The 26012-nt window shown below is 45.1% G+C and overlaps 2 protein-coding genes across 18 annotated transcripts in view; one reads left to right on the top strand and one right to left on the bottom strand.

Annotated features, from left to right (window-relative positions):
* GRID2IP (Grid2 interacting protein) overlaps window positions 1-15807 on the bottom strand; it is a 57181-nt gene extending 41374 nt beyond the window's left edge. For 2 of the 5 annotated variants that reach the window (XM_081552764.1, XM_081552765.1), the window contains exons 1-2: window positions 13907-15807; window positions 8788-8893 (exon numbers count right to left, since the gene is read on the bottom strand). The gene's annotated coding sequence lies outside the window, so the exon portion shown is untranslated. The remainder of the gene's footprint in view (window positions 1-8787; window positions 8894-13906) is intronic. The other 3 variants (XM_081552767.1, XM_081552768.1, XM_081552766.1) reach the window with 2 other exon arrangements.
* ZDHHC4 (zDHHC palmitoyltransferase 4) lies at window positions 14909-23592 on the top strand. 13 transcript variants are annotated; one of them, XM_081552885.1, is made up of 9 exons: window positions 14909-14981; window positions 15439-15917; window positions 15999-16060; window positions 16202-16325; window positions 17285-17358; window positions 18406-18584; window positions 20270-20395; window positions 21494-21738; window positions 23244-23592. In XM_081552885.1, the coding sequence occupies exons 4-9, from the start codon at window positions 16209-16211 to the stop codon at window positions 23532-23534; spliced, it is 1032 nt and encodes a 343-aa protein (XP_081409011.1). In that variant the 5' UTR covers window positions 14909-14981; window positions 15439-15917; window positions 15999-16060; window positions 16202-16208; the 3' UTR covers window positions 23535-23592. The 13 variants fall into 13 exon arrangements, with proteins under 13 accessions (XP_081409011.1, XP_081409004.1, XP_081409003.1 ...); XM_081552878.1 differs by lacking the exon at window positions 15999-16060 and having other exon boundaries at window positions 15439-15606; window positions 21494-21711; XM_081552877.1 differs by lacking the exon at window positions 15999-16060 and having other exon boundaries at window positions 15439-15606.
* Window positions 23593-26012: the final 2420 nt, after the last annotated feature.

Below are 26012 nucleotides of genomic sequence, written 5' to 3'. Positions count from 1 at the left end.
TTGGATCTCCTTGCAGTCCAAGGGACTCTCAAGAGTCTTCTCCAACACCACAGTTCAAAAGCATCAATTCTGCGGCGCTCAGCTTTCTTCACTGTCCAACTCTCACATTCATACATGACCACTGGAAAAACCATAGCCTTGACTAGACGGACTTTTGTTGGCAAAGTAATGTCTCTGCTTTTAAACATGCTATCTAGGTTGGCCATAACCTTCCTTCCAAGGAGTAAGCGTCTCTTAATTTCATGGCTGCAGTCACCATCAGCAGTGATTCTGGAGCCCAAAAAAGTAAAGTCTGACACTGTTTCCACTGTTTCCCCATCTATTTCCCATGGAGTGATGGGACCAGATGCCATGATCTTAGTTTTCTGAACGTTGAGCTTTAAGCCAACTTTTTCACTCTCCTCCTTCACCTTAATCAAGAGGCTGTTTAGTTCTTCTTCACTTTCTGCCATAAGGGTGGTGTCATCCGCATATCTGAGGTTATTGATATTTCTCCCGGCAATCTTGATTCCAGCTTGTGTTTCTTCCAGCCCAGCATTTCTCATGATGTACTCTGCATAGAAGTTAAATAAGCAGGGTGACAATATACAGCCTTGACGTACTCCTTTTCCTATTTGGAACCAGTCTGTTGTTCCATGTCCAGTTCTAACTGTTGCTTCCTGACCTGCATACAGGTTTCTCAAGAGACAGGTCAGATGGTCTGGTATTCCCATCTCTTTCAGAATTTTCCACAGTTTATTGTGATCCACACAGTCAAAGGCTTTGGCATAGTCAATAAAGCAGAAATAGGTGTTTTTCTGGAACTCTCTTGCTTTTTCGATGATCCAGCGGATATTGGCAATTTGATCTCTGGTTCCTCTGCCTTTTCTAAAACCAGCTTGAACATCTGGAAGTTCACGGTTCACGTATTGCTGAAGCTTGGCTTGGAGAATTTTGAGCATTACTTTACTAGCATGTGAGATGAGTGCAATTGTGCGGTAGTTTGAGCATTCTTTGGCATTGCCTTTCTTTGGGATTGGAACGAAGACTGACCTCTTCCAGTCCTGTGGCCACTGCTGAGTTTTCCAAATTTGCTGGCATATCGAGTGCAGCACTTTCACAGCATCACCTTTGAGGATTTGAAATAGCTCAACTGGAATTCCATCATCTCCACTAGCTTTGTTTGTAGTGATGCTTTCTAAGGCCCACTTGACTTCACATTCCAGGATGTCTGGCTCTAGGTGAGTGATCACACCATCGTGATTATCTGGGTCATGAAGATCTTTTTTGTACAGTTCTTCTGTGTATTCTTGCCACCTCTTCTTAATATCTTCTGCTTCTGTTAGGTCCATACCATTTCTGTCCTTTATTGATCCCATCTTTGCATGAAATGTTCCTTTGGTATCTCTAATTTTCTTGAAGAGATCTCTAGTCTTTCCCATTTTGTTGTTTTCCTCTATTTCTTTGCACTGATCGCTGAGGAAGGCTTTCTTATCTCTCCTTGCTATTCTTTGGAACTCTGCATTCAGATGGGAATATCTTTCCTTTTCTCCTTTGCTTTTTGCTTCTCTTCTCTTCCCAGCTATCTGTAAGGCCTCCTCAGACAGCCATTTTGCTTTTTTGCATTTCTTTTCCATGGGGATTTTCTTGATCCCTGTCTCCTGTACAATGTCACGAACCTCTGTCCATAGTTCATCAGGCACTCTGTCTATCAGGTCTAGTCCCTTAAATCTATTTGTCACTTCCCCTGTATACTCATAAGGGATTTGATCTAGGTCATACCTGAATGGTCTAGTGGTTTTCCCTACTTTCTTCAATTTAAGTCTGAATTTGGCAATAAGCAGTTCATGATCCGAGCCACAGTCTGCTCCCGGTCTTGTTTTTGCTGACTGTATAGAGCTTCTCGATATGCCAGGAGGAGAAGGGGACGACAGAGGATGAGGTGGTTGGATGGCATCACCGACTCGATGGACATGGGTTTGGGTGGACTCTGGGAGTTGGTGATGGACAGAGAGGCCTGGCATGCTGCAATTCATGGGGTCGCAGAGTTGGACACGACTGAGCGACTGAACTGAACTGAACTGAACTGATTCCTGGTACTACAACACAGGCCAAGCTCACCCCACCCCTAGAATCAGTTGTTTCTCTCAGGAGCTCTGGTTTCTCTTCTCGGAGAATGATGTTAGAAACCAAGACCTGATACTGGATGTGCTCATTGCCACTGGGGTCTCCTTGCTTCCAGGTCCTTTCAGCTGACAGAGCATCGCATGCGCCTTCTCATATAGTCCCCACCATTTCCCAGTTTAGTTAGGTCAGCATCTCTTCCCCTCATCCCTTTCACTGAGGTTATTTCATAATTTGTAATACAGTTTGATGTTGGTGGGTCACATTCTGTATTTCATCTTGGGATGCCCTAACTTACTAAATGAAAAAAAAAAATCTTTTTTTTTGGTTACACTCTACAGCATGCAGGATCTTAATTTCCTGACCAGGGATCTAACCCATGCCCCCTGCATTGTGAGTGCTGAGTCTTAACCACCGGACCACCAGGGAAGTCCCCTAAATGCTTTTTAAAATTTGCACACGTTAAGGTTCACTCTTTGTGCTATAACTTTCCATGGATTTTGATACATGCTTAATGTCATGTGTCCACCGTGAGGAGCTTCATTGCCCTAAAATATCCCTTGTGTGTCCTCAATCTTTCTGCTCCCTCAGCCCTCGGGTAACCATTAATTCTTTACTGTCTCTTTTTCAGATTGTCATATAAATGAAATCAAACAGCCTTTTTTTCATTTAGTCACGTGCATTTAAGATTCATCCATGTTTTTGTGTCTTGATAGCTCATTCCTTTATATTTTTGTACATTATTCCATTTTATGGATGGACCACCATCCATTCACCTATGAAGGACATCTTGGTTGCTTCTAGGTGATTATTAATAAATCTACTATAAACATTCACATATAGGTTTCACATAAATCAGTTGGATAAATATGTAGAAGTTGTCGTGTATAAATATATGTATTTTCATGTGCTTTTTGCCACCTGTGTATCTTCTGTGGTGAGGTGCCTGTTCATATATTTTGTTTGTTTACAAAAACTTTTTGTAATTGTCGAGTTTTAAGAGTTTTTCACTGTGTCGTGCCCAGCTCTCTGTGACCCCATGGACTATAGAGTCCATGGAATTCTCTAGGCCAGAATACTGGAGTGGGTAGCCTTTCCCTTCTCCAGGGGATCTTCCCAACCCAGGGATTGAACCCAGGTCTCCCACATTGCAGGTGGATTCTTTATCAACTGAGCTATCAGGGAAGCCCATCACTGTATATTTTGAACACAGGTCTTTTATCTGATATGTGATTTAAAATATATTCTCCAGTGGGTAATTTGTATTTTTGTTCTCTGAACAGTGTTATTCCCAGAGCAAAGTTTTAAATTTGAATAAAATCCAGTTTATTAAAATTTGGGGGTGGGGGGAATTATGTTTTTGGTGTTTTATCTAGAAACCCATCCCCAAACCCAAAGTTGTGTAGATTTTCTCCTAATTTTTTCTTCTAGCAAATTTTGGAAACATCCAGCCCAACCCCAGTTCCCTATTAAGAGTACGTTGTGGGCCTTCCCTGGTGGCCCAATGGTTAAGACTCTGCCTTGCAATGCAAAGGACACAGGTTCGATCCCTGGTCTAGGAAGATCCCATATGCCTCAGAGAAACTAAGCTGGTAGGCCACAACTAATGAACCCAAGCTCTGGAGCCCTTGAGCTGCAACTACTGAGCCCACACACCACAACTAGTGAAACCTCTGAACCCTAGAGCCTGTGCTTCGCAGCAAGAGAAGCCATGACAATAAGAAGCCCGCACAAGACGGCTAGAGAGTAGCCCCGGCTCGCCACGACTGAAATCAGCCCGCGCACAGCAACGAAGACCCCGCGCAGCCAATAAATGAATAATTCTTTTTAAAAAAGGGTATGTTGCAGTTGATCAGACTTCCCCCATAAGAAGAGGCTTTTATTAAATATGACTGCAAACACCACAAAATGAATCCAGTTGGTTATGGGCTGAATTTTGTCCCCTCAAGTTCATATGTTGAATTCCTAACTCTTGTACCTCAAAAATGTGTCTGTGTTTGCTGATAAGGTCTTAAAAGGAATGGTTAAATTAAAACGAGCCTGTTAGAGTGGTCCCTAATCCGATCTAACTGGTGTCTCTACAGGAAGAGGACACTTGGACACAGAGGGACAATCAGGAACTCATGTGCACAGACGAAAGACCATGGGAGGACACAGCGCCAAGGACAGAGGCTTTCAGGAGAAATCAACTCTGCCAACACCTTGACCTCAGACTTGCCAGCCTTCAAAGCTGTGTGAAAATAAATGTCTATTGTTTAAGCCACCCAGTCTGTGGTATTTTTTATGGCATCCCTAACAAAATTACTCATTGCCGTAGTAAAATTTCATCAAAATGCTTTAAGAGGCTCTTCATTCAGGATGTGTTAGGAGCTGGGTACTTGGCCTTGGCCAAGGAGAGCAAATGTGGGGAGGCAGCGATTGATTGGGAAGACCCAGACATCAGTTTAGAATTGGCTGCTGTCTTCCTCTCTCCAGGCCAAGTCTATCCCGACACATCCGGCCACTCAGGACTGAGGAGACTGAGCCCAACTGGGCAATTAATATCTTGCAATCGCATCATGTACTCCTACCGAAGCCCTCTGAGTGTATCTGTACTGTGCGGTAGGACCCTGGGTAACAAAGTCAGGGGAGCTGGTGACAGCCTGCTGGGGGATGGAGGGGTTGGTCCAGATGATTGTCCATCCCCATGACATGAGAGCTGAAGTTGACCCATGTCATAATGGAATTTTGAGGGCAGGCTTGCTGACTAGCATGGGGTCATCAGCTTGGCTAGTGTACTGATCAGGGTGATGTGTGCTGGCTGTGGTGCCAAACGACCTGCAGTTTCAGTGGCTTAACATAATAAAGTTTTATTTATTGCCTACATCACAGTTCAGCGTGGGTTGAGTGGATTTCCTGGGTCAGGGGTGGGGGCTACCTCCAGGCAAAGATGCTGGGCTCCAGAGCCTTCTATCTTGTGATGCCAACATCTTAAATGTGTGGTCACTTCTGTAAAAGCCATTATATCAATAGAAGGGGAAGAGATTGCCACAGGATTGTGCGGGAATGTTTTAAGGGCATGGTCTAGAAGCAACCTACATTTCTTCTGCGTGCTTTTCAAAGCCCAGGACAAACATCAAAGGAGCCTGGGAGATGTCATTGTCCCCGTGCCCAGGCAGAGGAAGCCGTGGGGTGAGCCAAGTGCATTGTCCCTACCACAGACAAGGACACTCATTTTCCTACCCAGTTTGAGAATGCTGGGGTGCTGGGAAAGATGGTGGGATGGGGAGTCAGCCTCCAGAGAGTCGGGAATGCTGGCTGTCACAGCTGTTTCAAAACAAGTTCAGAGGAGGGGAGTTGGCTTAGCGGCAAACAGGGAAAAAGCTGGGGGCTTACTTGCCCATGGATCTAGGGTGAATTAAGGATGAGGCTTGTTGGGGTTGCTCTTTGGAGAGGGGTGTGGCATGATGAGCAGCATTTGGGACTGTAAATCCCACGGCCATGTCATAGGAAGCATTAGCGGTACAACAGTGGAGAACAAAGTATTAGCCGGCACGTCTAGGTCCAGGCAGGCTTGACTCTCTGCTCAGCCCCCGGCACGAGCCTTGGCCTGACATTGCATGCAGAGCTGGTCTGCGAGCCAAGTGCTGGTGGGCATCTCTCCCAACATCCCTGCCTCCACCGGAGAGGTGAGGTCAGCCCACTGGCACACCTCGTCTTTCTCCAGTTCTTTTCCCCTTGGTCTTGTTTCCCCTCTACTCACTTGAAAGTTATTTTACCTTCTTTTGTTCGTGGAGGTAAACCGCCTCTAGTCCTGCCACGAATCATCCTTAAAGAAATGTGGTCGAGATTTGGAGAAGTCGCCCTTCCCATCCCTTATATCTGCTGCTCTTCCCCTAATCGTCAAGGTAGCTTTAGGAACTTGGGGTGTGTGTGAGGGGGTCGGGAGGGGGAGATTTAGCCTTAAAAGAGCACTTTTTGGCCTTTCAGCCTGCTAAGTAGACTTTAGTGTGTCTGTTGAAAAGACTAAGGTCTGAAATACAAACTGTGTGTGTGTGTGTGTGTGTGTGTGTGTGTGTGTGTGTGTGTGTGTATGTGTGTGTGTGTGTGTGTGTGTGCGTGCCAAGTTGGGGATTTGAGAACGGAAAAAAAATTCGCAAAAGTGACTCAATGGACATGAGTTTGAGTAAACTCCGGGAGCTGGTGATGGACAGGGAGGCCTGGCATGCTGCAATCCATGGGGTTGCAAAGAGTTAGATACGACTGAGTGACTGAACTGAACTGAACAGAATGGTTTAAACCATTAATCATAGACTGGGACTGTCTGAACTGGGACTATGATCCTCTTTCACAACCCAAAAAAGTAAGAGTCTGAGCAGCAGGGGAGGAGGGAGGCTCAGTAGGAGCAGACTCATCCCCCTCAACTGAGAACCTGGGTCACGGGAGCCAAGCTCAGTCCAGTTATGGCGAAACAAAGGAGGCTGCCTTCGGTACCGCAGATCTGGGCCAGCTTGAACTCCTCTCAGCTGCACACATCCCTCTCTCGGTGCCCCTCACCGCTCCTGGGAGAGCCATCAGAGTGAGACGGTCAGGGTGCTGTAGAATCTCAGCGTGACGGGTGCACGACAAACAACAAACGATGGATCCCGGGGCCTCTCCCTCTGCCCCCGGGCTTCATGCTGGTGTTCGGAACCACTTCAGAGTGCCAGGCTCTGGGTGCCCCTCCTCCAGACCACAGAGTCTGCAGACTGCCAATCCTGCAGATTTTGGAGATCCATCCACAGCAAGAGTAGTTGCCTGGTGGCTCGGGGACCAGAGGGGCCCATGGAGCCTGAGCCAGGACAGTGGGCACCGTGCTTCCCAGGCGCTCATTCCGGGCCCCTCCCACTCGCCTCCTGGAGACAGGAGGTAACATTTCCACCTGCCTGTTGGCTTCTGTGGCGGCCCTCTGGGTTGACCATCCTAACGTGGCTGTCTTTCCCAGCCCCTTTCCTGCTGCCCCCCGTGATGCTGGAGAACCTCTGCCTCTTCTCTCTCTACGCCCTCTTGCTCTTCCTAAGGAATCGCATCTGTCCTGGGCGACCTTGCAGGGCTGTGAGGCTGCAGCTTTGTGGCTAGAATTTCCTCCCTCTTCCTTTGAATACACATTTTCTTGAACTTACACCAGGAGACGGCTTGCCAGGAAGGAATTTTATTAATAGATTTGCCTTTGAGTCTGGGAGATGAAGGGCGTCCACTGCGAGCTCCTGCTATGCTCCAGGCATCTCCTGTTCTTACAGCGGCATCTTCATTCATCCTGGGCTCACTCTTTTTCTTTTTTTAAACTTTTAATTTCATTTTGAAGTATAGTTGATTAACAATGTTGGGTTGGTTTCAGGTGTACAGCGAAGTCATTCAGTCAAATGCTTCATCCTGGGCTCATTCTTAATTGGTGGGACATTTTTAACATATTGCTCTTTTCATTCCAGATATGACACCTTATTAGGTATCCATGTATTGAGTACCCATGTCCCTTTCTAGTACTTTCTAGTATTATCCAGGTCTCCGTCTGGAGTCTTCCTCTCCCTTGAGCAGTCCCTATGATTTGGGAGAAATTGATCCTCCCTGCAGCCTCAGGGGCGGGGTAGGGGTGGGGGGCGCTTCTTCAACTCACTAAAAGGCAAAGTCCATTTTCACAGCATCCAAACTGCGTGCAGGAGTCAGCCTCTGCCTCAAGCCACCAGGGTGAATCTTAGTGCTCCTATTTGGAATACCTGGGTAAACCTCCCTCCTCTCCCCCTCATTGGAAGTGAATGTGGAAGCGTGAATACCCAAATGTAGCTGGCAGCCATCCCAGGAGGAAAGCTGGTTTGAGGATGAAGCTGATGCTCAGCTGACAGAGTGAGGGACAAAAAGGACCTCTGTCCTTGATGATGCCATTGAGCTGCTGGTTCAAACCATTCCTGAAGCCTGTTCCATCTCTGGATATTCCAGTGGCAGAGGTCAAGTCTCCTTTGCTTGCTGAATTCCATTTCAGTTGGACTTACTATTACTTGCAACATAAGGAACTCTGATACCCCAAAACTTTTCAGAGGTCAGAAATACTTCCCACTTTGTTCTCTTGTATTGATCACATTCACTAACTTTGAGAATTGCGTCTATATGAGTGGCCAATGTTGACTGAATGTCCTTCACATGCATTATCTCATTTAACCCTTATAACAACCTTTGTAGTCTCTTATCCTTACTTGAACTGATGAGGAAACAGGCTCAGAGAGGTTAAATAAAAACCACATGGCTAGAAGAGATTGGAACCCAAGAAGCCAGATTCCTGAGCTCATCTTCTTTTTAAAAAAATATTTATTTATTTGGTTGTCCCAGGTCTTAGTTGCAGTATGTGTAATCTTTAGTTGCAGCATGTGAACTATTAGTTGTGGCATGGAGGGTCCCCGACCAGGGATTGAATCTAGGCCCCCTGCATTGGTAGGTGGATTATTAACCACTGGACCACCAGGGACATCTGATAACTTTTAGGTATAGGTATACATACACTATCATTTGAGAGATACCACAGCTGATAGCAAACTGCAGGATTGGTAACCAGAGTAACAGAGCATTTAGAGTGGGGAGAGCTGAAGAGGGCACCGGCTCAAGACAATTCAGAAACATCAGGAATGGAGGTTCTGCCCTGACAATGCTTTTGACCTTGGAGCTGAACTCACTTACCTTAAGGGGCAGCAATCAAGGTAGCCAAGGCCAATTGGAAAGCGTAAGTTGGCCAAACCTACGTTATCTTCCGGCTGGTTAATGGTGACATTCACGGCCCAACCTACTGGGAAGAAGAATTTTTATTTTGGTTGCTATCCAGAAAATAGATTTTCCTTCGGATAGAATTCATCCTTATTCTTTCATTTGTTCAATACATTTTTATTTGAGAATCTATTATGAACAAGGCAGGGCTTCCCAGGTGACGCTCGTGGTAAAGAATCCACCCGCCAATGCAGGAAACACAAGAGACATGGGTTCAGTCCCTGGGTCAGGAAGATCCCCCAGAGTAGGAAATGGCAGCCCACTCCAGAATTCTCGCCTGGGAAATCCCATGGACAGAGAAGCCCGGCGGGTAGAGTTCAGATATGATTGAGCGACTGACTGCACACACACACATGTGAATGAGGCACTAAAATAGTTGCTACTGACACAATAGTAAGCAAATACAGAACCAATGCTTGCCCTCCAGCAAAAATACTGTCATTATGTTCTTTTAAATTTTCTCCTTTATTCTTCCATTGTAAAATACCTCCTGACGAATAAATCACTGTTTGTAAACAAGGACCATATGCTATATTTGCCTTTCCAAGGCAAATATGAAGTCCTGGACCTCATTTCCAACTGCTGCTTCAGTCATTCCCTTGGGGATAAGAGATGGTGGTATACAAGGCAGTTGAGTCTGTCAACCGATCTCGCAGCCGGTAAAAAGTGACACCACAGGTCCAGTTTCAGGGGCTGACAGGAAGGCTTCGGAATGCTCCAAGAGGGATTCTCTGCTACACGCTTTACAGGTGATACACTCCTTCCTATCCACTTGAATTAAATTTTTGGTTTCAGGCAGTGTTTTCATATGTTATTTATAAACTCGTGTCAAGGTTCATGCTTGGAGATTTTGAAGGAGAGAAGGAAAAAATAAAATGCCAGTAACACATGAGTTTCAGGAACAAACTGATCACTGAGATATATGTCCTGAGAAAATAATTCAACTGAAAATAAAAAAGCCTATGCATATGAATACTTGTAAATCTCTATAATACTAAAAAGTAGGAAATGGTACAAATGTCCAATGATAAGGTTAGATTAAGTTCACTATGTCATATCCTTGAATAAAAATTAAATCTATCTAGGTAGAGGAAAAGCATAAAGAATCAACCTGCCAGTGGAGGAGATGCAAGAGACTTGGGTTCAATCCTTGGGTTGGGAAGATCCCCTGGAGGAGGGCATGGCAACCCTCTCCACTATTCTTGCCTGGAGAATCCCATGGACAGAGGAGCCTGGTGGGCTATAATCCATGGGGTTGCAAAGAGTCAGAACACAACTGAAGCAACTTAGCATGTGCTCACGCAAGGGAAAGGAGGCACCATTGAACAGGAATCCTAGCTTTATTCTAATTGGTTTTGAAAAATTACTATGATAAGGAAGATAGGATTATCCTGATTGGGTGAGACCAGTAAAGGCCCACTCCTATTCTCCAAAGAAGACACACAGATGGCAAAGAGGTGCAGGAAAAGATGCTCAACATCACTAATTATTAGAGAAATGCAGATCAAAACTACCATGAGATATCACCTCGCACCAGTCAGAATGGCCACCATCAAAAAGTCTACAAACAATAAATGCTGGAGCGAGTGTGGAGAAAAAGGAACCCTCTTACACTGTGGGTGAGAATGTCAATTGGCGCTGCCACTATGGGGAACAGTGTGGAGGTTCCACAAAAAACTAAAGACAGAGATACCATGTGATCCAGAAATTCCACTCCTGGGCATACATCTGGAGAAAACCACAGTTTGAAAGGATACATGCAACCCAATGTTCATTGTGGCACTGTTTACAACAGAAAAGACACGGAAGCAACCTAAATGTCTAGTGATGTTCAGCATCGCTAGAAACCAGCCAGTTGTAATTAAGACAGCCCAGCACAGCAACTGGGGAGAAGGCAATGGCACCCCACTCCAGTACTCTTGCCTGGAAAATCCCATGGACGGAGGAGCCTGGTAGGCTGCAGTCCATGGGGTCGCTAAGAGTCAGACACGACTGAGCGACTTCACTTTCACTTTTCACTTTCATGCATTGGAGAAGGAAATGGCAACCCACTCCAGTGTTCTTGCCTGGAGAATCCCAGGGACGGGGGAGCCTGGTGGGCTGCCATTTATGGGGTCGCACAGAGTCGGACACGAATGAAGTGACTTAGCAGCAGCAGCACAGCAATTGAGCACACTGATTCTTCAGCCCGATGGCCTGGGTTTGAATCATGGCTCTCATACATTTTAACTCTATGGCCTGATGGGAAATTGTTTAACTTTTATAGGCCTCCATTTCCTCATCTATAGAAGTGGTATAATAATAATAATAATACTTAATTCATAGTAAGTATGAGAGTTTGCACCTTGGAAGAAAAGCTACGACCAACCTAGACAGCATTATTAAAAAGCAGAGACATTACTTTGCCAACAAAGGTCCATCTATTCAAAGCTATGGTTTTTCCAGTAGTCGTGTATGGATGTGAGAATCGGACTATAAAGAAAGCTGAGCGCAGAAGAATTGATGCTTTTGAACTGTGGTGTTGGAGAAGACTCTTGAGAGTCCCTTGGACTGCAAGGAGACCCAACCAGTCCATCCTAAAGGAAATCAGTCCTGAATATTCATTGGAAGGACTGATGCTGAAGCTGTAACTCTAATACTTTGGCCACCTGATGTGAAGAACTGACTCATTTGAAAAGACCCTGATGCTGGGAAAGATTGAAGGCAGGAGGAGAAGGGGATGACAGAGGATGAGATGGTTGGATGGCATCACTGATTCGACGGACATGAGTTTGAGCAAGCTCCGGGAGCTGGTGAAGGACTCCTGGGGTGATGGACTCCTGAACTTCCACAGGAAAGCCAGGCATGCTGCAGTCCATGGGGGATGCAGAGTCTGACACGACTGAGCAACTGAACTGAACTGAACTATCTCATAGAGTTACCATAAAAATTAAATGGTAAATATTTAAAATCTTTAAACTACTTAGAACAGAACCTGGAACATAGTAAGCACTACCTAAGCATGTGGTGAACAAATAAATAGAAGGCCATTTAACTCATCAGATTGCACATATTAAAGGAGCTGATCTGGGAATTCCCTGGTGGTCCACTGCTATGGCCTGGGTTAAGAGTCCAATTCCTGGTCAGGGAACTAAGGTTGCACAAGCATTGTGGCATGGCCAAACCAACAAACAAAAAGGACCTGATCTCTCAAATGTTTGCAAAGGTTTGGAGAAACAGGCTCTTTCAGACATTTGAAGTGGAAGAGCAATTTAATATTATTTATTAAAACTAAAACTGCATGGGGTTGCAAAGAGTCAGACACAACTTAGTAACTGAACAACAACAATGACAACAATGCCTACATATCCTGGGGCCCAGGAATTCTACTTCCCGTAGCTGTCCTAGAAAAATATACCTACTGGTGTGTAACGAACTTCATGAAGGTGTTTTCACTGCAACACGGTTTGCAATAACAAAACCTGAAATTGACTTAAATGTTTAATAATAGGACCGTTACATTTAAGGTTGCAAATTGGTGGCCCTTAGGCTAAATTTTTCCTGCAGGTATGTTGTGCTTAGCCTGAATACTGTTTCATAATCTTGAATTAGTTGCCAATATTAAAAAAATCAGATTTATGTCATAAAGACCCGGGTTTTCAAATATTCTCAAACACTGGCATTCAAGTTAACAATCCTTTGGTCTGTGTAAATAGCTACTTCTGCTTAGAACAAAACACACCTGCTCCACTGTGTCACGTTACTGAATTGTTACTTGCATATCCCCTGTAGGCAACAGAGTTTGAGACCTTGGCAGATGAGTTACGGCTCTGCCAAATAATGAATTGTACATATGAGGTAAATACAATATAGCAGATGATTATGCAGTGGTGTGAAGGATCACCAAGACATACTCTGGGGTTAAAAAAAAAAGAGCAAGCAAGAGGTAGAACCATTATGTATACGATAATGCTATTTTGGTAAACAAAAAATTATGTATTTGTCTGTACACACTACAATGTAAACTATGAAGTTCGGGGATTTTTCCATTTTATTGCTATGTTCCCAGTGCCTAAAACAGTCCCTGGCATATACTGGGTTCTTAATGCATATTTTTAAAATTTTATTTTGGCGGTACTGGGTCTTTGTTGAAGCACCCAGGCTTTCTCCAGTTGCTGTGCACGGGCCTTCTCTTATTGCAAATGGTGTACAGGCTCAGTTGACCCGCAACACGTTGGATCTTTGTTGCTCTACCAGGGACCGAACCCACATCCTCTGCGTTGGAAGGTGGTTTCTCAACCGTTGGACCACCAGGGATGTCCCTCAATTTGTTGTTGTTGTTTAGTTGCTAAGTCACGTCCAACTCTTTTTGAGACCTGCCAGGCTCCCCCCTCCATGGGCATTCCCAGGCAAGAATACTGGAGTGGGTTGCCATTTCCTTCTCCAGGCGATCTTCCCGACCCAGGAATAGAACTCATGTCTCTTATCTCCTGCTTGGCAGGCAAACTCTTTACCACTGAACCACCTGGGTTTCCCAGTCCCTCAATACATATTTGTTTAATAAATACATAGAAGAGGGCGTCAGAATATGAAATGGCTGGATGGCATCATTGATGCAATGGACATGAACTTGGGCAAACTTCAGGAGATGGTGAGGGACAGAGGGGCCTGGCGTGCTGCAGTCTATGGGGTTGCGAAAAGTCAGACATGACTGGGCAACTGAACAACAACAATGTATAAATGTATAAAGAGTTGTGGAAGATACACACTAAATAAGTGATTAATTCTGTCAAAGTACTGAGATTTGGGAGGGGTGGTGGTCAAGGGAGGTTTTTGTTCTGTATAGTTTGACTCTTTTACAAGGAGAACACAATATAGTATTACTTGCATAAATTAAAAAAAAATGAAAGAAAAGCAGTCCAGCACAAAACACCCTAGTAATCAAACCAAGATTTAAAGTGAGGCCCAACTGAAACCATCTAAAGAAAAATGAATGGGGTTAAAAATAAAACTCGGTGCTTATGAGTGAAGAAAGCTAATCAAAATACTTAACTACCAGCTCAGAATTAACCAGCAGGGTGATGAGTCCGCTGAAAACACTGATGAAATCCAGCCACTCCACATACTTGATGAGGCTCCATCCATAACCACAGTCCTCCCTGGTGCTATCATATTTTCTGATTTTTGGGTTTTGTTTCTCGATTCTGTGTCCTCAAGTTCATGAATGCTTTTCACATAATGTATCAGAAAGTGACCAGCTTGGGAAGTTTTTTAAAAAGGAAAAAAAAAAAAGAAGAATTAATAAGCTGGGGGTAGGTAGCAAAGACAGGCAAAGAGAAGCGCTTTAATGTCAATGTTTGGAGATCACAGACATTTCCCCTCAAAGGGAGGATAAGCCTGGCTCATGTTTTCAGAGGCATCGAGAATAGACCTGTCTCAGCGGATTCTGAGGTGTCAGGGCAAAGGAACACCCCACGGGGGCCTTCTCAATGCTATGTTTGGAAGCAGCTTTTCTCTCTCCAGGTTCAACTATCATTAAACAACCTTCCTTCTTATCGTCCACATTTGGAGGCAAACAATCCTCAACCACCCAGGGGCAGGATGTTCAGAGCTGTTCCGAGACAGCAGGAGCAAAGCCACTGGAAAGGTTCAGACGGGTCCAAACGGTGCAACTGGCAGAAAGCAAAGCAAACTCTGTTCATCACGAAGACACAGTGTACGAGCGCCAAGGTGTGCCTGCCCTGGGCCGCCCCGGCCCCTGCACGGCTGGGGGTCCGGCCCTGACTGGGCTCTACTCAGGTCGGCGGGCGGCTAGGTCTGCTTCACAACACCGGCGTCCTCACCAGCACCAGGCCTGGGACAGTCTTTTGTAAGATTTTTGGCAACGGGTCTCCAAAGGTGGACCTCCAGCCGTCGGTCTGGAAATGCCCAATCGGGAATCTAAAGATACCTCAGAGAGAGCAGAACCCCACAGACAGCCCCGCCCCCGCGGCCTGCCACAAGCAGTTCCGCCGGAAGTCGAGCGGGCCAACAATAGCGTCGCATGTTGACGTCACGTGTCCGCCGGAAGTCTGGGGACGCGCCCTGGAGGCGCCGGCCAGGGCGCAGCCGGTTGTTGGCAGATCCCGGCGGTAAGTCAGCCTCCGCTAGGGTGTTAGATACCCGTGCTGGCGCAGGGCCGTACGTCTCCCTGTCTGACCAGTCCTTTCCCGTTGTGTGTGGGGTCGCCCGGCGCCCAGATACCCTCCGTGTCCCCTCGATCTTTCTAACCCCGCCCCTCAGCCCTGCTTTGGCTCCGGGGGAAATGGCCGGAGCCTCTGGCATCTTCGGACGGAGTGTAGCCTCGGGAATGCCCTTCTGCGTGGGTCCCCAGCGTGGGCTCCTCAAGTATAGGGATACACACCGAGATCCAAGTCTCTTGGGTTATTTCTTCCCGATTAGCTTTTTTGTCCTCTCGAAATCTTAAAATTCCCATTCATCCTGCGGGGGCACAACATCCTCTGACTTTCACATTCTTTCCCACAGTAGAGTCCGCCCCCGACTCCTGGTCTTTCATATCGTGTGTGTGTTGAATTGGTGTCTCTGCAGCCAGATCCAGCCTCCTAGGGGAACCATGTCTCCTGTAGCTTTGGGTGCCACTCGTTGCGCCAGGCGCACGCCGCTGCGCAAGAGGAGATGCCGTTTGAATTCTCTGTGAATGTTCGGAGGAGGAACGCCAGAGCTGTCGGCTGAAGGCTATCCAGACAAAAGAAATATGTAGGCTGGGGACCCGAATCACCTCGTGAGAATTACTGCTCCTTGTTTCTTCCGTCTGACCTCGTGAGAGTTTCCAGTTTGGTTATCTCAGTTGGAAGTTCTTCCCAGAATCATATCTTCCAAGGCCCAGAGTAACCGTTTCCAGTTTCTTAATGCAGGCCTGTGCGTTGACTCTGGTCCCCCAGGGTGGTCCCAGATTGTTGGGGTCACTGGCCTGGAGGGTTGCTTCATAAGATGCCATTACTGATCCTGACCCCTGACCTCCTCTGCTGGACCCTCTTTCCGATAGTATTGTCAGCAGATTCTCTTGGGTACATTTCATATCAGTGTGCTATTTGAGGGAAGACCGTTGCTTTCTGCATATTCTTCCCCACTGATTTTGGGATTTGCAGGCAGGAAATGCCACAAGGCAGACCACAGTGGTTTGATTAGGAAACGCTTGAAGGGTGACCAGGTGAGTAGCCCCAGTGAGAGGCAGTTCATGCTTGAAGGCTGAAGAATTCTGTTTGAGGAGCCACTTAGGGAATCAGTGTCTGAGAATATGCGTTGGAATATATCCCTCAGTAGTAGTCACACTCTTTCTGTTGTTTCATAGCCCCAGGATGGACTTTCTGGTTCTCTTCTTACTCTACCTGGCTTTGGTGCTGCTTGGTTTTGTGATGATCTGCATAGGCTCGAAAACCCATTACTTGCAAGGCCTGATCAGCAGAGGAGCACAGGTAACAGTGATGCTTGGAGACCACTTGAATACCACCAGTCTAAAAGGTGTGGGCTTCTCAGGGGGCGCTAGTGGTAAAGAATCTGCCTGCCAATGCAGGAGACAAAAGAGATGCGGGTTCAAACCCTGAGTCAGGAAGATCCCTTGGAGGAGAGCATGGCAACCCACTCCAGTATTCTTGTCTGGGAAATGCCATGGACAAAGGAGCCTGATGGGCTACAGTTCATGTGGTCACAAAGAGTTGGACCCGACTGAGCGCGCACACACACACGCGCGCACACACACACACACACACACGGCTCACCAGTTTTCCATCAGAACAAAATAGTGATGCCATTTTTATTTGTTCGTTCACTTATTCTTTCACTTATGGCAGCTGTGGTATATTCCAAAGCTAGCATTCTCAAGACTGGCTGTTTTTCTCTGGATTTGATGTCTGTAGTTGGGCATGGATGTGAGAAGTATATGCCTGGAGGGCCCTGATGGGTGAAACTGGGGGTTTTGTGAACAGAAAGCTGAACATCAGGCTGCCTACACTCCTCCAGGGATCACAGTGAGCAGAATTGGGGTGAGACGCCTTGGGAGGGAGTTGGCTGGGAGGGAGCCGGGCTAATGCCCAGTGGACTCTGGGACTTAGGATTGAACGCAGGGCAGGGAAAGGTTTTGTTAGTAGTTCACACAAGCATCACCTGATCCAGCCCCTCTGCTCACCTCCCTTTGCCTGAAGATCCCCAGTTGGTACCTTGTGTGAGGTCAGGGTAGAAACGGAGGAATGGGCATCAAAGGAAGGCCTGCTGCAGGAAGCCCTCCTCTGTTCTCATTTAAATCAGTTCTCTGCTCATAAGCAGAAACACGCCTTAATATTACCAATGTTGCCGGTTGAAAGTGAAGCATCTAATTTGTTGAGGAGTTGGGGACGGGTAATGAGAAATGAAACTGAACCTTTCTCTTTTGTTTTAGATATTTTCATATATAATTCCAGAATGTCTTCAGAGAGGCATGTTAAGAGTGCTTCATTACCTCTTCCATACAAGGTATTTCTATTTCAGAGTTTTAAGTATTAGTAGTATCTTCTTTTCTGTTTAGCCCATTAGCTGTTGCTGTCCTCTGGCTTCAGGAGGTTCCTTGTTCGTTTCCAGTGTGTTACCGGGCACAGTGCTGGAGGGATCAAGAGTCCTGGGTTCAGACCCTCTACTCATGGATAATCTGCCTTATATCTTTGGGGCTTCAACATACCTAATTTTAAATAGAAATATTTAAAGAATGAGAAAATATTGACACGCATTTCTATAAAAAGAAATGTATCTAATACTGAGACCTCAGTTCCCAACAAAGATGATGATGATAATTGATAACATTTATTGAGTACTTACTGTGTGGTAGGCAATAGGTGAAAGGTTTCACATGATTACTATTATCTCAAGCCCATAAGAAGTGGTGTCCCTTGGATCACTTTCCATAGCATCAGTTCAGTTCATTTGCTCAGTTGTGTCCGACTCTTTGCGACCCCATGGACTGTAGCACGCCAGGCTTCCCTGTCCATCACCAACTCCCAGAGCTTGCTCAAACTCATATCCATCGAGTCAGTGATGCCATCCAACCATCTCATCCTCTGTCGTCCCCTTCTCCTCCTGCCTTCAATCTTTCCCAGCATCAAGGTCTTTTCCAATGAGTCAGTTCTTTGCATCAGGTGGCCAAAGTATTGGAGTTTCAGCCTCAGCATCAGTCCTTCCTATGAATATTCAGGACTGATTTCCTTGAGGATGGACTGGTTGGCTCTCCTTGCAGTCCAAGGGGCTCTCAAGAGTCTTCTCCAACACCATAGTTCTAAAGCATCAGTTCTTCGGCGCTCAGCTTTCTTTATAGTCCAACTCTCACATCCATACATGACTACTGGAAAAACCATAGCTCTTGATTAGATGGACCTTTGTTGACAAAGTAATGTCTCTGCTTTTTAATATGCTGTCTAGGTTGCTGTCTAGCTTTTCTTCCAAAGACCAAGCGTCTTTTAATTCCATAGCATGGTACAAGTTTTTCACAGAGAAGCCCCTGTGAACAAGTCGTCTACCTGTTTCTTTCAGAAACTACACCTTCGTTATCCTGCATCTCATTTTGCAAGGGATGGTTTATACCGAATACACCTGGGAAATATTCGGCCTCTGTCAACAACTGGAGTTCTCTTTGTATTACCTTTTTCTGCCTTATCTGCTGCTGATTGTAAACCTGGTTTTTTTTGCCCTAAGTTGTGTAACCAACCCTGGTAAGTTGAGGCTCTTAGTATGGAAACTAGGGACAGCTCAACTCTCAGACTCATTGGCAGGGTTACAAACAAGTAGTGACCCCTCTGCGGGCTTTGCAGAAGATTTGATGTGTGAGGTTTGCATGAACTTTCAAGTTTGTTTGCTTACAGTTTATTTATTTTATTTGTGGCAGTGCAGAGTCTTTGGTTGCTACTCGGGCCTTTCTCTAGGGGTGGCGAGTGAGGACTCCTCTTCATTGTGGTGCACGGGCTTCTCTTGCTGAGCACAGGCTCTAGGGCCCATGGGCTTCAGTGGCTGCAGTTCCTGGGCTCTAGAGCACAGGCGCAATAGTTGTGGCACACGGGCTTCGTTGCCTTGAGGCATGTGGGATCTTCCTGGAGCAGGGCTCGAACCCATGTCTCCTGCACTGGCAGGCGGATTCTTTACTGAGTTACCAGAGAAGCCTGATCTTTCAGATTTTTGTGTTTTCTAATTTTATTTTTTTCCTTCGCTCACACAAGTGTGCTTTATTTTCTTGTTTTTTTAACTTTAAGTATTTTTGCTTCTTTGCCTCACAGATTATTTAAAACTACTTAAAAATTGCCATACACTTTTATTTTTTGATACTTTCACTTAATTGTATTATGTACAGAGCTTTCAGTCTGTATGATATGTTTTCTTTTAAAATGGTTAGTGATATTTGCATTATGCCCAGGTATGTGGTCAGTTTCTGTAAATAATCCGTGTGTTTTTGAAGAGTATTTATCATCTAGTTCTTAGATACAGGCAACTGTATAAGTCCATTAGATCAAGATGTGAATTGTGTTGAGATCTTTTACAGTCGTACTAAGTTTTTTTGATTGATTACTGAGAGAGTATGTGATCTCATTCTAATGGTAGGTTTGACAGATTTTTTTCTTCACATATTTTGAAGCTGTTAAATATTTTTGTGTGTATAATAGTTATATATACTCAGGAGTATTCAAGTTTAGAATTAGTATTATCTCTGGATTCTTTTTTCTAAATATAATGAGCCTCTCTGTTACCAGTAATGCACTGTTCTCAAGGCTCCTCTGTCTGATATTATTACACTTTTTTTTTGCTGGATACTTGCTGGGTATTTTTTCCCCATTCTTTTATTTTAGCCTCTATTTTTGAAACACTAAATGTGCACTAACTAATGAATAGATAAATAAAATGAGACATACCTCTTCAGTGGAATGTTATTCAGCCATAACTAGGAATAAGTACTTATACATGCTGTAACATGGAGGAACCTTGAAAACATTATGCTCAATGAAAGAAGCCAGATAAAAAAGATCACGTATTATATGATTCCATTTATAGGAAGTATTCAAAAAAGGCAAATCCACAGAGACAGAAAGTAGATTAGTGGTTGCCAGGGGCTGTGGGACTAGAGAGAAGTGAAGAGTGACTGTTAACGGATTTCTTGTTGGGGTGCTGCAAATGTTCTAAAGCTGATTGTGATGGTCGTACAACTCTGACTATAAAAACCACTGAATGGTACACTATAAACAAGTCAATTGGTTTTATGAACTATATCTCAGTAAAGCTGTTAATTTAAAAAATAAATTACTTGGAATGCTAAACATAGCAATTTTAGTTGTATTTTGCCAGGACAAATTGCTTGAACACCCAGTCGACTGTATAGCTCGAAACTGACACTTGTCCTTCCTTTTTGCAGGTACCATAACAAAAGCAAATGAATTACTGTTCCTTCAAGTTTATGAGTTTGATGAAGTGATGTTCCCAAAGAACGTGAGGTGCCCTACTTGTGATTTAAGGAAACCAGCACGGTCCAAGCACTGCAGTAAGTCTGGCCCTGGCCCCTCCAGCTCTGACCTTGCCCAGCAGACAAGTGGGTTCTGTCTGTCAGAGAATGTGACATACATTTAGAAGCAGCCACTGCTGGCAGGGACCTGATCATGATTTCTTTAAGATACCTGGGGGTGAAGTCTTGTGTTCTGGTGAGCAGCCTTCAGCTCTGGGTCCAACAGCCCATCCTTTGCCCGGTGGCTGGGCTTGCTGCCCAAGAGATGCTTCTGTGGGATGTTGTGTTTGCTGACTTCAGTCTTGGCAGAGTCTACTCTCTTAGGGCGTGGCCGAGATCCTGGATCACTGCTGTCCAACAGAAGTGTCCTGTGAGCCACATAGAGGATTTTAAATTTTCCAGTAGTGGCATTGCAAAAGTAAACAAGAAATAGACAAAATTAATATATGTTTCATTTAACCTAACATACCTAAAACACCATCTTAACGTGTAATCAATATAAAAGATAAAAATACCACTCATGGATTGTTTATATTCTCTTTTCATACAAATTCCTTGAAATTCATTGTGTTTTTTACATCACTGGTACATCTCAGTCAGTAAACACCAAATTTTTATCGGACATTCTTGATATGTATTTAGATTTCACAAAATTTATAGTTGGAAGAACTGATTCATATACCCAAGCTCTTCTAGACACTTGTAATAGTTTTTCAGTGACTGAGTCAGTACCAAAACATCCTTTTCCTTTAATATCCACATCTACATTGACATAATGGTTCATCTTTATCCAAAAAATTGATTTGACTTTAAAGCAAAAGCATCAGTTTTAAAATTATATCTAAGTAAAGGCGGTTCACTAAGTGTTGTGTCACCTCAGTGTTACTCACAGTGAACTCAAAGGAGTGTGGCATAAACTGGAAAACAAGTGTGAATTTATCAGTGTCAACAAAGTATTCCTTCAGGTTTTTCTTGTAGCCATGTTTCAAGGCCTCAGTCCCCACATGTGGCTACTGTACTGGCCCCTGTATTTACACTGCGGTTCTGAAAGCCTGGGGACGGCAGCTGCCATTTCCTCCAGCCTTCAGTGCTCATGTCTGCGTGTAGAGTTCTCAGGAGGTGTGCCTTGCCGTGCAGGTGTGTGTAACCGGTGTGTGCACCGGTTTGACCATCACTGTGTGTGGGTCAACAACTGCATCGGGGCCTGGAACACCCGGTACTTCCTCTCCTACCTCTCGACGCTGACGGCCTCGGCCGCCACGATGGCCGTGGTGAGCACTGTATTCCTGGTCCGGCTGGTGGTGGTGTCAGATGTGTACCTGCAGACTTACGTCGATGACCTCGGACACTTGCAGGTTGTTGACACTGTCTTTCTTATTCAGGTAACTGCTGTTCAGGGAACTGTGTTGCGGGCTGTTGGCAGAACAGCCACTACAACCAAGCTGGTCTTCCATCCATCACTACAGACCCTCAGTACCCCGATCCCGCATCCTCTTCCCCACACCCCTCATGCCCGTTACCACTCATCTGTCCTCTCTACCGTTATGTTACTCCATGATTGTTACCTCCGTGGATCCTACAGTAGCATTTTGGGGTCGGTTTTTTTCCACTCAGCACAGTTGCTTTGAGATCCATCCAGGCGGTTCCGTGTATCAGTAGTTCATTCCTTCTTCCTGCCACACCGTATCCCATGGTGTGGATGGGTCAGTTTGTTTAATCAGTTACCCTTTTGAGGGACATTTGGGTAATTTCTAGTTTTGCACTATTACAGATGAGGCGGCTATGAAAGTCCGTTTATAAGCTGCTGTGTGAAAATAGGTCTTCAGTGTGATTGTGGATTGTACGATAAGTCCATTTTAGAGTGTGTGTGTGTGTGTGTGTGTGTGAATGAATTACGCCCTCTAATTATTTATCTATTTGATATTAGAATAACACATTTTAACTATTTGAGGTGACTGATGGTGTCAACTAACCTTACTGTAATCACTGTATGATATTATTCACCATATAATATAATCATTATGTTGTATATTACATTGTACACCTTAAACTTTCACAACGTTATTTGTCAGTTATATCTCTATAGAGCTGGGAGTGAAAAGAAAATTTGAAATATCTTGGACAAACATAAAATATAAACTGGAAATTATTCCTCTCCCAACAGTTTCACTCTCCAGAGGCAAACACCTTTATAGTTGGTTTGGTGTGTATTTCAGGCTTTTCTTTCTCTGTATCTGTTTTATATGGCCATACACCTTCACGGAGTTACCTTTATTTTTACACAAACAGGATTCCATGGTGACTTTTGCATCTTGTCTTTCTCATTGGGCAACATATTACCAGCATCTTTTCCAAATTAATGCACAAACATTGACCTCACTTCAATGACTCCTTATTGTTCCATAGCATAACTATCCCAGAGTTTTATTCTACCTCCTGGATGGACATTTAACTGGTTTCTTTTGAGAAGAGGGGCTGACACTCAGTGAATACCCTTGTACATGTATTTCTGTGGTCATATTGTTTTCAGAGAGAGACTGATCTCATCTGTCTGTCTGGACTTTATGTTGATGCATGAACTAAGATCTGCATTTATTTTTATTTTCTGCATAGCCACCTGGCATAGCACCATTTCCTGAGTGTCCTTCCCCTTTTGCCTCAGTGTACACACTCCACTTATCCCATATGAAGTTCTTACACACCAGGATTTCCTCCTGGGCTGTTTGTCCACGCCATTTGTGTTTCTGATTGTCTTCAGTGGGTCAGAGATGGGGGAGCTGGGGAGGCAGCTCTGCCATGTGTGTGGACAAGACCCTGGCTGGTGGGGGTGACCCTGACTTTCGTCACAGCCTGGCTGTCTAACATGCTGCTTCTTCTTTGCCCCCAGTACCTGTTCCTGACCTTCCCAAGGATCGTCTTCCTGGTGGGCTTTGTCGTGGTGCTGAGCTTCCTCCTGGGGTGCTACCTGTGCTTCTGTCTGTACCTGGCCGCCACCAACCAGACCACTAATGAGTGGTACAAAGCTGACCGAGCCTGGTGCCAGCACTGTCCCCACATGGCCAGGCCCCCAGCAGCGGAGCCCCAGGCCTACCGGAACATCCACTCCCATGGGCTTTGGAGCAACCTTCAAGAGATCTTTCTACCTGCTACTGCATGTTATGAGAGAAAGAAGAAATAGGGATGGGAAGAGTGTTACTGCCTTTTAAATATAGTATACATCTATTTATACATATGGATACTTTCTAAGCATTGGTTTATTTGTTTTACTGGTTTCTGCTGTGTTTATGAGTTGGCTTTCAGTGGCTAAGGAGAGGAGGGGAAATTAGTATTTGCTGGGTGTCTAATGGCTGTCTGAGTAGGCCTTACAGATAGCTGGGAAGAGAAGAGAAGTGAAAAGCAAAGGAGAAAAGGAAAGATATTCCCATCTGAATGCAGAGTTCCAAAGAATAGCAAGGAGAGATAAGAAAGCCTTCCTCAGCGATCAGTACAAAGAAATAGAGGAAGACAACAGATTGGGAAAGACTAGAGATCTCTTCAAGAAAATTAGAGATACCAAAGGAACATTTCATGCAAAGATAGGCTCGATAAAGGACAGAAATGGTATGGACCTAACAGAAGCAGAAGATATTAAGAAGAGGTGGCAAGAGTACACAGAAGAACTGTACAAAAAAGATCTTCACGACCCAGGTAATCACGATGATGTGATCACTCACCTAGAGCCAGACATCCTGGAATGTGAAGTCAAGTGGGCCTTAGAAAGCATCACTACGAAAAAAGCTAGTGGAGGTGATGGAATTCCAGTTGAGCTATTTCAAATCCTCAAAGGTGATGCTGTGAAAGGGCTGCACTCGATATGCCAGCAAATTTGGAAAACTCAGCAGTGGCCACAGGACTGGAAGAGGTCAGTCTTCGTTCCAATCCCAAAGAAAGGCAATGCCAAAGAATGCTCAAACTACCGCACAATTGCACTCATCTCACATGCTAGTAAAGTAATGCTCAAAATTCTCCAAGCCAGGCTTCAGCAATACGTGAACCGTGAACTTCCAGATGTTCAAGCTGGTTTTAGGAAAGGCAGAGGAACCAGAGATCAAATTGCCAATATCCGCTGGATCATCAAAAAAGCAAGAGAGTTCCAGAAAAACATCTATTTCTGCTTTATTGACTATGCCAAAGCCTTTGACTGTGTGGATCGCAATAAACTGTGGAAAATTCTGAAAGAGATGGGAATACCAGACCATCTGACCTGCCTCTTGAGAAACCTGTATGCAGGTCAGGAAGCAACAGTTAGACCTGGACATGGAACAACCGACTGGTTCCAAATAGGAAAAGGAGTACGTCAAGGCTGTATATTGTCACCCTGCTTATTTAACTTATATGCAGAGTACATCATGAGAAATGCTGGGCTGGAAGAAACACAAGCTGGAATCAAGATTGCCGGGAGAAATATCAATAACCTCAGATATGAGGATGACACCACCCTTATGGCAGAAAGTGAAGAAGAACTAAAGAGCCTCTTGATGAAAGTGAAGAGAAGAGTGAAAAGGTTGGCTTAAAGCTCAGCGTTCAGAAAACTAAGATCATGGCATCTGGTCCCATCACTTCATGGGAAATAGATGGGGAAACAGTGGAAACAGTGTCAGACTTTATTTTTTGGGGCTCCAGAATCACTGCTGATGGTGACTGCAGCCATGAAATTAAAAGACGCTTACTCCTTGGAAGGAAGGTTATGGCCAACCTAGATAGCATATTTAAAAGCAGAGACATTACTTTGCCAACAAAAGTCCGTCTAGTCAAGGCTATGGTTTTTCCAGTGGTCATGTATGGATGTGAGAGTTGGACGGTGAAGAAAGCTGAGCGCCGAAGAATTGATGCTTTTGAACTGTGGTGTTGTAGAAGACTCTTGAGAGTCCCTTGGACTGCAAGGCGATCCAGTCAATCCATCCTAAAAGAGATCAATCCTGGGTGTTCATTGGAAGGTCTGATGTTGAAGCTGAAACTCCAGTACTTTGGCCACCTCCTGTGAAGGGTTGACTCATTGGAAAAGACCCTAATGCTGGGTAGGATTGGGGGCGGGAGGAGAAGGGGATGACAGAGGATGAGATGGTTGGATGGCATCACCGACTCGATGGACATGGGTTTGGGTAGACTCCGGGAGTTGGTGATGGACAGAGAGGCCTGGCGTGCTGCAATTCATGGGGTCGCAAAGACTCGGACACGACTGAGCGACTGAACTGAACTCAACTGAATCCTTGCCCTGTTAATAAACCCTGAGGCAGAAATAGACCTTACTCATCTTCTGTTCACTCATATGGCTGAACAGAGAGCGCATCTCTGAAGTCCTGGTGGCAAGTGACTCAAAGGTGATTTCTCAGAGGTTCCTCTTGACCTTAGTCTCCCGCTGGGCTCCTGGATGGGAGGGGCTTCATGGCTGTGTCCACCGATGTGCAGGAGGGTCCCTGTGATTTGGAGTTGTCCCTGGATGCACCTTCTTTGATGTCCTTTCCATCTTTCCCAGGGAAAGACCTTGGCTTTTTTTTTTTGATGTCCTGACCCACACCCAGCATCCTCACCTTGACCTACCTGCAGGCCAGGATGGGCCTTTTACAGGAAGCACATCCCTGTGGCCTCTTGCCTGCCCTCCACTGGCCTCTTGTGG

This window comes from Giraffa tippelskirchi, chromosome 13, assembly GCF_054371585.1.
Source record: "Giraffa tippelskirchi isolate mGirTip1 chromosome 13, T2T-mGirTip1v1.2.pri, whole genome shotgun sequence".
Lineage (NCBI taxonomy): Eukaryota > Metazoa > Chordata > Mammalia > Artiodactyla > Giraffidae > Giraffa > Giraffa tippelskirchi.
This window is presented reverse-complemented; position numbering and strand designations above follow the sequence as displayed.

Coding starts and splice junctions, on each gene's coding strand:
- ZDHHC4 (XM_081552877.1), top strand. CDS start 15,548: ATGTTCGGAGGAGGAACGCCAGAGCTGTCGGCTGAAGGCTATCCAGAC. Junction 15,607..16,201: donor TATCCAGACAAAAGAAATAT/GTAGGCTGGGGA, acceptor GTTGTTTCATAG/CCCCAGGATGGACTTTCTGG. Junction 16,326..17,284: donor TGATCAGCAGAGGAGCACAG/GTAACAGTGATG, acceptor CTTTTGTTTTAG/ATATTTTCATATATAATTCC.